Source organism: Arvicanthis niloticus, chromosome 15, assembly GCF_011762505.2.
Source record: "Arvicanthis niloticus isolate mArvNil1 chromosome 15, mArvNil1.pat.X, whole genome shotgun sequence".
NCBI lineage: Eukaryota > Metazoa > Chordata > Mammalia > Rodentia > Muridae > Arvicanthis > Arvicanthis niloticus.
The window spans coordinates 6,647,455-6,657,379 of NC_047672.1; the positions used below are offsets into that span (position 1 = coordinate 6,647,455).

The 9,925-nt window shown below is 36.3% G+C and overlaps 1 protein-coding gene across 1 annotated transcript; it reads right to left on the reverse strand.

Moving 5' to 3' along the window:
• Positions 1–1,882: 1,882 nt before the first annotated feature.
• Positions 1,883–2,782, reverse strand: LOC117720672 (putative vomeronasal receptor-like protein 4). The gene has a single exon (XM_034519296.1). The coding sequence runs from the start codon at positions 2,780–2,782 to the stop codon at positions 1,883–1,885; it is 900 nt and encodes a 299-aa protein (XP_034375187.1).
• Between the last annotated feature and the right edge of the window lie 7,143 nt (positions 2,783–9,925).

The following is a 9,925-nucleotide window of genomic DNA, read 5'->3' on the forward strand; positions in this document are numbered from 1 at the left end:
ATTTGGCAAGCCCCAGGCAGAGTAAAAGACATTCTATTAGAGCATATGGTGAATAGCTTCTAACAACCAACAGCCAAGGTTGTCTCCTGGCCTTCACATGTACAGGAACACACATTCTTCATCTGTGCACGTACACAAAAATATACACACAGAAAAAAATACATTGTATATCACAATACCTATATACAAATTTTTATTTATTAATTACATTTTAATACATGTAGATGAAATGAAATACAAATAAACAAGCATATGAGAGTTTCAAATAGGACTACTTGAGTAACTGTGGTAAAAATGGAAAATTTAAACTCACATTGTTTTATGATCCAGAGAGATATTAAATAGTAAACAATATTAAAGTGACAATTTAAACCACTCTTGATGACTGAGTAGAAAAAACGTTTTCAAAATATACAATTCACCAACCATATGAAGCTCAAGAAGAAGGAAGATCAAAGTGTGGATGCTTCAGTGCTTCTTAGAAGGGAGAACAAAATACTCACAGGAGAAAATACAGAGATAAAGTGTGGAGCAAAGACTGAAGGAAAGGCCATCCAGAGACTGCCCTACCTGGAGATCCATCCCATATAAAGTCATCAAACTTGGACGCTATTGTGAATGCTGGGAAGTGCTTTGCTGACAGGAACCTGATATAGCTTCTCCTGAGAGGCTCTGCCAGAGCTTGACAAATACAGAGGCAGATGCTTGCAGTCAACCACTGGACTGAGAGCAGGGTCCCTGATGGGGGAGTTAGAGAAGGGACTGAAGGAGCTGAGGGGTTTTGCAGCCTCATGTGGGGAGCAACAGTGTCAACTGGACAGTTTGCCCTGGAGCTTCTGGGAACTGGACCACCAACCAAAGAGTACACATGGAGGGACCCATGGCTCTGGCCTTATATGTGGCAGAGGATAGCTGTGTTCGACATAAGTGGGAGCATCAGCCCTTGTGCCTGATGGAGTACAATGCCCCAGTGTACGGGAATGGCAAAGAAGGAAGGCAGAAATGGGTGGGTGGGGGAGCACCCTCATAGAGGCAGAGGGAAGGGGATGGAATGGGGATTCCAGAGGGGAGAACTGGAAATGGGGTAACATTTGAAATGTAAATAAAGAAAATATCCAATAAAATAAATAAAAATACTCTGCACACACACGAAAATATTGTGACTTTTTTATGGAGATTTTTGCTTCATTTTGTTTTGTTTGGAAATCTGTTGTCTTATTGTGTTTCATTTGTTTTAATATTCATCTTAAGGGTTTTTATTGTGTTTGAAGAGAGAAGGAGAAAGAAAAGGTTGGCATGAAGTTGGGAAAATCTGGAAGGGCTTGGGGTGGAAAAAATATAGTCACAATGTATAAATTTTTTAATTAAAAAGTAATTTTGCCTCAACTCTAAGGAAAAATATGTTTTCAAAAGAAAGGCTTAAAAAATCACTAACACCAAAAAGCTCCTTTTGAGTAACCACAGTATCAAGGTCACTTTTAGGGAATAAAGAAGAAAAAAGTAAAAATTTCTGTGGAAATAGCTACTTATGGTGTACGAGTTTTATTAGACTTCATAGTACTTGTCAGCAGGAATATCAAAAGAATGTATATATGTAATGCCACAAACTTTAATTAAGTCATATGAAGAATCTCATTTTGCTACTTGAACAATTGAAGTTGAAGAAGAACTTATAAATTATTTTTTTTAAACTTTGGAGGCTACATCCACGTGGCACCTACCCCCATCCGAAACTGCAGTTCCAGAGAATCCCATGACCTCTTCGGGCATGCTGGCACACACTTACACACACACACACACACACACACACACACACATGCATATATATATGCATTCTGTTTAAAAGGAGAGAAAGAATCATGGTGTTTTTTTTTTTTTAAATCTAGCAGCATTTTGACTGCAGGTTTTTGAGCAAGTTGATTATTCTGTAATCAGAACTGATTTGTACCAACGGAGTTATCGTGGGATAGGCATTCATCACAAACTTCTGAACAGTCAGGATGACTGGGTCATACATCCATAACAGGACTGATGTGGATGAGATGATGAAGTCCATCCAGTACATGACCACAAAGAAAACCACCAGCACTAAGATGGTCTGGGTGGCCCTTTTCTCAGGGGACTCTCTCAGGTGCCTGGTGCTATAAAGATACTTGCAATGCCTCTGATGCCTGAACAAGATTATCACCATGTATGTACTTGTAGTCAGCATGACTGCTACAAGAAACACGTCTCTAGAGGTTGTCACTGTTAAAATCAATCCCCTGATGATGTAGTTCATTGGGAAGAGTGAGCAGTATTTAGTGATCTTCATCTGGTTAGTCCCACTCACATTGGTATAAGCACCAACATAGAAGATCAGGTTACTACTGTACGACAAATTGAAAAACCAAATATAGAAGAAAGCAGTGATCATGTATTTTTTTAGTTTATGTTTATATTTTGCCAATAAAGAAGTACTGGGATTGATGGTGACAGCCTGGAACACACTCAGGAGGCAGGTGGTGCAGATAGAGAGGCCTCTCATCACCCTGCTTATGTAAAAAGTTGTTTTGCATTTAAAGTCATTCTCAATGTGCAATGACTCAAATATGTTTGTAAGCAAAACGTCCCCTGCAGTGAAGAACAACATTATGTGAATGAAAGTCTGTTGGCATGAGATCAGGTCCATGGGCTTAGGTCTGTTCCTTAGGATTATAAAAATATAGAAAACAAAAAGAAACATATTAGCTAGGACTCCAACCCCAGCTTGAATGTAAAGGACATTCCCTAATGAAGACATAAGTGAGTGGTGAATTTATCTCAAGAGCATTGTTGAATTATATTTCTTATATCTGAAAAAAAGTACACATCAACCTTATAATTTATTGAAGAGTATGCATATACCACATTCTATTTTCTCTACAAATTCTTGATTAAGCTATCTCTTTAACTTTTGATGTTTCAGATTGTTCAACATAGCCTGTACTTCTACCCTCCATGTATCTCCTGTATAAATATAGACTATTAAATATAGCAAATGGATTCATGGTCATACCAATACAGAATGCACACTTTTTGTGCCTTGATTGCTTCTGAGTCTAATGTCTTAGAAATACAATTGTAATGATTTAAATTGCCTCATTTATAATTAACACACAAAACAGTAGGGATGAGCACAGAATATTAATCATATTTGTCCACTGAACCAAATGTATGTCAGTCTGAGGGGAAAAAAGGACAAAAGATATCCAAAAATACAGGTGAGTCAGTCTCATAATCTATCATTTTATTATACCGTTTGTAATTCTCCATGTTTACCCATAATTCTAATGGAATCTCAATGATAATTCATAATTATCCCACTATTTTAATTAGAGAAGGACTATACAGTCCTTTTATTTATGTTTTCCCTTACATCCTCATAATCCAGAATTGAAGACATAAATACAGTGGGAAATCATTAGTTGACTTTTCTCACCCTATTAATTGTATAACATTATGGGTTCCAGGACAGTTCCCACCTCATTTAAACCCTTTGTGAACTCCAATTCAGAATTAAAGAACTAACTCCCAGCTATCAAGATAAACACTATTTTCCTTTACTTTTTGTGGGAGAGGAAAATAAATCATAAACAGTATGATCCCTTAGGGCTTTTCAAGCCATGCATATTGTTTTTTTTTTTTTCTAACTCCTTCTCTATTTATCTCCTTCCCCCTTCCATAACTAATTTTCTCAGTTTCCTTCTCTGATCAATTGTGTCCTACTAATTCCCTTTACTTTTCTCCCATCTTATTCGCATTTACCAACCTCTTCCCCACTAAGGAGCCCTCCCTTTTACATTTCCTCAATTAAATGTACCCTGTTATTTTGCCCTCCATTGCTCTCACCAGCACCTCTACCCTGGTAATGGTCCTGTTTTGCTCTCTTGGTTTCCATAGTTACTACAGGCTATATATCACATGTGGAAATGTGAAGTTAGGAGCCCCCACCAGGAAAGAACATATGGCACAAAGACAAAAACTATTTCAACACATTATCACAAACATGAACTCATTAAATAAAACCAAATAGTGACTCTGTTTGGAAATTTCTGCTTTCAGAAAGATGTTTTGAAATCTGGCATGTCAGTTACAGAGGTGTATCAACCAGCTTTTTTTTTTTTTTTTTTTTTTTGTGCCCTGAGTATAACAGAACCTTGGTATTCTAAAAATAGCTTGCAAGTACTGGAAGAAATGAGTCTGGCTTTAAGCAGAAGCAAGAGGGTAGTGGATTGATTAATGCTGGTATAATAGCTTTTATTATTTTTTATTGGATATTTTATTTACATTTCAGATGCCATCCCCTTTCTCTATCCCCCCCAGAAAACCCCTATCCCATGCCCCCTTTTTCATTTTGCTTTTCTACACTTTTTAAAAATGTTAATCAAATGCTTTATAAGTTTGGTAATGCTCAATCAGAAGTGTAACCTAATACCCAGCCTAGATATATCAACTATATTTGACTGGTAAAGACACGTGAACAACTGCCTCCATATCCCCCCTCTCATTCTCTCTCTTTCTCTCTCTCATCACCTAGCTTCTCCTCTCCTTCTTCTCCTCCTCTCCTTACTCCTTCTCTTCCTCTCAGTACCCCTTTCACTTTAGCTCCTCCTACATATCACCCTTCCTGTTAAAATAAACTTTTCTCTCAAAATATAATTAGAAAATAATTATGCCAATTTGTACCAGTGAGGTACAAGATAGTCCTAATACCCAGGCCATCATTTTGTTGACTAACTAGAACCTCTGTCATCTCTCCTAACTAAAACACTTAGTTCTGGACCTGGCTTTTTCTTGGCTTTAGAATGAATGTCAGCTGGAAACCATCCACTCAAATCTTTTCTCTCAAAGTAAATAGCCAGGATTGGCTATGGGACTATAAATTTTCAACCCTGTCAGAAATCCAGAGTGACTGAGTTAACTAAAATTATGAGAAGCACAAAGCATAGCTTCTAAAACTTAGCCAATTTATAGAGACTGCTGAACACCTGGACACTCTCTATACTACAAAACGTTGGAGCATATGATCTTCAGCCTTCTGGCCCAGAATCATCTGACAGACCTAAGAAGACAGCCTTATCAGGCTGCTGTCAGCATGTACTTTCTGTCATCCATATCAGTGTGTATTTTTGGTGACTGCACATGGGTCGAATACCCACGTGCAATGGTCTCCATACAACCTCTCCTTCAGTTTCTGTCCCATACTTTGTCTCCTTATTTGCTCCCTTGGGTATTTTGTTACTCTTTCTAAGACCTAGACATCCACACTTGTTCTTCATTCTTCATGAGCTTCATGTGGTCTGTTAGTTGAATCTTTGTTGTTTCAAACTTTGGGGCTAATATCTGCTTATCAGTGAGTAAATACCATGTGTGTTCTTTTGTGATTGGGTTACCTCACTTGGGATGATATTTTCTAGTTTCATCCATTTACCCAAGAATTACTCTAATTCATTATTTTTAATAGCTGAGTAATATTCCATTATGTAAATGTACCACATTTTTTTGCATCCATTCCTCTGTTGAAGGACATCTGGGTTCTTTCTAGCTTCTGGCTATTATAAATAAGGCTGCTATGAACATAGTGGAGCATATGTCCTTTTTATATGTTGCAGCATCTTCTGGGTATATGCCCAGGAGTGGTATAGCCGGGTCCTCAGGTAGTGCTATGTCCAAATTTCTGAGGAACCGCCAGACTGATTTCCAGAGTGGTTGTACCAGCTTGCAACCCCACCAACAATGGAGGAGTGTTTCTCTTTCTCCACATCCTCACCAGCATCTACTATCACCTGAATTTTTGATCTTAGTCATTCTGACTGGTGTGAGGTGGTATCTCAGTGTTGTTTTGATTTGCATTTCCCTGAAGACTAAGGATGTTAAGCATTTCTTAAGGTGCTTCTCGGCCATTCAAGTTTCCTCAGTTGAGAATCCTTTGTTTAACTCTGTACCCTATTGTTAATGGGGTTATTTTGTTGTCTGGCGTATAGTTTCTTGAGTTTTTGTATATATTTGACATTAGCCCTCATTGGATGTAGGATTGGTAATGATCTTTTCCCAATCTGTTGGTTGCCAATTTGTCTTATTGACAGTGTCCTTTGCCTTACAGAAGCTTTGCAATTTGATGAGGTCCCATTTGTCAATTCTTGATCTCAGAGCATAAGGCATTGGGTGTTCTGTTCAGGAACTTTTCCCCTGTGCCTAGGTATTCAAGGGTCTTCCCCACTTTCTCTTCTATTAGTTTCAGTGTATCGGGTTTTATGTGAAGGTCCTTTATCCACTTGGACTTGAGCTTTGTACAAGGGGATAAAAATGGACATACCCAGAGGCAGATACTCACAGCTGATCATTAATCAGATCAAGGGTTCCCAATGGAGAAGTTAGAGAGAAGACTGAAGGTGCCGAAAGGGTTGATGCCCCCATGAGGAGAGAAACAATACTAACCAACCAGAGCCCCCCAGGGTCTAAACCACCAGCCTAGGAGCACATATGAGTGACCCATGACATGACTCTAGCTGGTATAATAGCTTTAATCACATTAATTGCTAGCACTATGGCTTCTTCAATTGTGACACAAGAAGTTACAACAGCTACCTTTGTTAATCATTTAGCAAAGAATGTTACTAATGTGTTGAATATACAAGAGGATTTAGATAGGCATTTGGAACAATGGATTGATGCTCTTTATCCTATTCAAATTATTGGAAGGAGGTTCAGAATTTAAGGGTAAGGAACTATCTTGAGTGTTATGATAAATGCCATGGGATTCATGTTAGTTCTACAATTTATAGTGGTAATCATTAGAATTAGGAAAAGTTTAAAGACACTTGCAGTGTATTTGGCATAATTCTGACATCTCTCTGGATGTTTTAATGTTACATAGTGAGCTTATGAATTTCAACAATGCTGCTCTGCTAAGGTTTGATGCAATAGATATTGCAAATAAAATTTCCCATGGCCTTAGGTGAGTATTTCTTTTTTGGTCAAGCATCAAGAATGGCATATATAGCTTGATCATGCTAGCACTTTTTGTGCTGGAAATACTTTTATTTCTGCCCATGATGTTAAAGCATGTCTTTAACAACATCAACATTTTGGCATCCAAAGTACATGGTTTGAACCTGAAAATGGACCCCCAGACAGAGGTATTAAATTAACAGGCTGGAAAGCCATGGAAGGGTAAGATTCTGCACAGAGCCTTACCAACCTAAGACAGAAGTGCATTGCTTTTGATAATGCATATTCCATGATGAGTAAGGAAGGCATTCTTGTCAGAACAACCTAGACAGGTTTAGTCTTATTAATGAAATAAAAAAGGGGGAGAGGTGGAGAGCCTTGAGAGCTGCTTGGCAAAAATCTGAAATGGACCAAGGACAAGGAAATGTGCTGCCTGGCAGGAATATGACATTGGCCAAGGACAAGGAAGTAGGCTTCAGGCAGGAATCTGACATTAAGCTAGAACAAAGAAGTAATTTCAGGCAGGAATCTAAATCTTAGGCTAGAACAAAGAAGTAATTTCAGGCAGGAATCTAAATACTAGACTAGAACAAAGAAGTAATATCAGGCAGGAATCTAAATTTTAGGCTAGAACAAGGAAGTAGGATTCAGACATAAAAATGACTTTGGGCAAGGACCAGGAAGTTGGTTCAGATATTTTGGTCATCCTGATAAGCCCTTAGAAACAGTGATCATAGAAGTGTTCACAGAATTGTGTTTAATGCCTTGCTTGTTCTTTGATTATTTGTGTTTATTGTCTTGCTTGTTCCTTTCTATTTGCATCTATTGTATTGCTAGACCCCCAACCTTGACCTGACCTTAATAAATTCACAAAATTAAAATGATATAAAAACAAAAAGGAGGAGGGGGTGTGATAGGGGTTCTGAGAAAGTGAAATGGGGAAAGGCAATGACATCAGAAATGTAAATAAATAAGATATCTAATAAAAATATGTATTTTAATAAAAAATAGGAAGATTCCTACTCATGCAATGAAAAACAAGGGCCCCAGTGTTATTATACACCATCAGGATCCACACACATTTTATATTTTTACTCAACAGTCTGAGCTTTGGTGTCTATGCTAGTTGTTTGGTATGGTTACCAGGAACAATTTATTATAGAATTAATTTAATTGAGTACTTTAAAATCAGCTTGTGATAGAGATATAGAAAAAAACTTCATTGACACAAAGTCTTGCAAGAGAAAGTGTCCAAATATATTTTCAAGTTGATTTTATATTCTCCATATATAGATGTGCATATGCATGTATGTATAGAAGTAATGCAGAAGTCAGTGGAACAGACTATGTTGTAACATCCCCATGAATATGCCACCATAAATCACAATTTTATATTTACATGGGTTTCACTCTTAAAAAGTTAGTGAAAGAATAGGTTTCTCCCAATTTCCAGAGCCAAATATCTGATTCTCTCACCATCATACATTTACAGTACCCACACAGTGATGTTCTGTTTTTTAAAAGCTCTAGAGTTTGTCCTGGAAAGGTGGCTCAGTGGTTTAGAGCACTTTTATCTCTTGCATTAGACCTGGTTTAGATTGTCAGCAATGACAAACTGGCTCATGAAGGATTCCAGAGGATCTCTTACCCTCTCTCAAGTGGCAAGCAAGTGTACCACAAATATATATGCAAGCAAAATGCTTGCATATACAAAATAAAATAAAGAAATGCATGTAAGCTCCAGGATAATACTTAATTCAAGCCTTGGTTTCTAAACTCAAAGAAAAGTATCCTTATTCCTTCATCATTGTGTTACATTATTTAAATGATTTCACAATTTTACATTATCTGTTTTCAGTTTAATTTTGTTGTATTTGTATGTGTGTGTGTGTGTAAACAAAAGAGGGAGGTTCTCAACCTGTACTCCAGACTGACTTTAATCAAATCCATAGTTTCTCTGCCTTAGCCTTGAAAGTGCTGGGATCATAGGTATGTGTGGCCACACCTGCCTCATTCCCCAGTTTATTCTTACATACATTAGTAAATTATTTTCCAACAAAATGAAAATAAATGTGATATTCATCACTTAAATTTAAATTTATTTTGCATTTCTTTGTGAATTCATATTTTAATGAATATTGTATTTTGTTACTATTGGAGGAAATATTGATAATTTTGACTTTAAATAATTTTATAGTATTTTAATCAAATCAAATTAAAAATATTTTCTCACTGCTAATGAAAAGCTTACTGTATGTTATATCAGTAGCAATGTTACAAAATTCAATTTAGAAAACTTGAAATATTTATTTTAATTGAAACACACAAATACCTACCAAGAATCATACAGTTTGCATTTTTGTAAAAATAACTTGACATTTATAAGTGATGTGAGATTTCTAGATATTTTTAAAATATCCAGAAAAAATCTACTTCATTGTAAATCATCACAATAGAATAAGCAAATCTACCTAAATATTTTAAACATTATTATATAATGTTCACAATGCCTTATGGTTTTCAAGGTCATGAATTATAGTTACCTAAAAATTCCTAAGTATTTGCAAACAGACTACAAAAATCACTGTTATAATTAAATTAGTTAACATGATTTCTCTATTCCTAGCTTACATTTTATGTAATTAAACTCATACACTCAGATAACTTGAGAAAAGTAGTGAAATGAGAAAATATAACATACAATTTTGATGTACCTAAATGTTACAAATTTGTTCCTACAAACCAATAAATGTGTGTTCTTTGTTTTTCACCCTGAAATTCATTTAAGGTGTTAGGATAAATGAATGGGAAGCTAACACATTTGACAATTCATAAGTGGAACCACATGAATTATTAGTATTAGTAGAGTACACACTCAGGAAAATACAATGTTAGACATGCTCTATAAAATGTTGCATCTGGAGGTATATTTTACATATATATCAGTATACAT

Bases quoted from the DNA above. Each gene is read 5' to 3' on its own strand.
- LOC117720672 (XM_034519296.1), bottom strand. From the start codon at position 2,782: ATGTCTTCATTAGGGAATGTCCTTTACATTCAAGCTGGGGTTGGAGTC.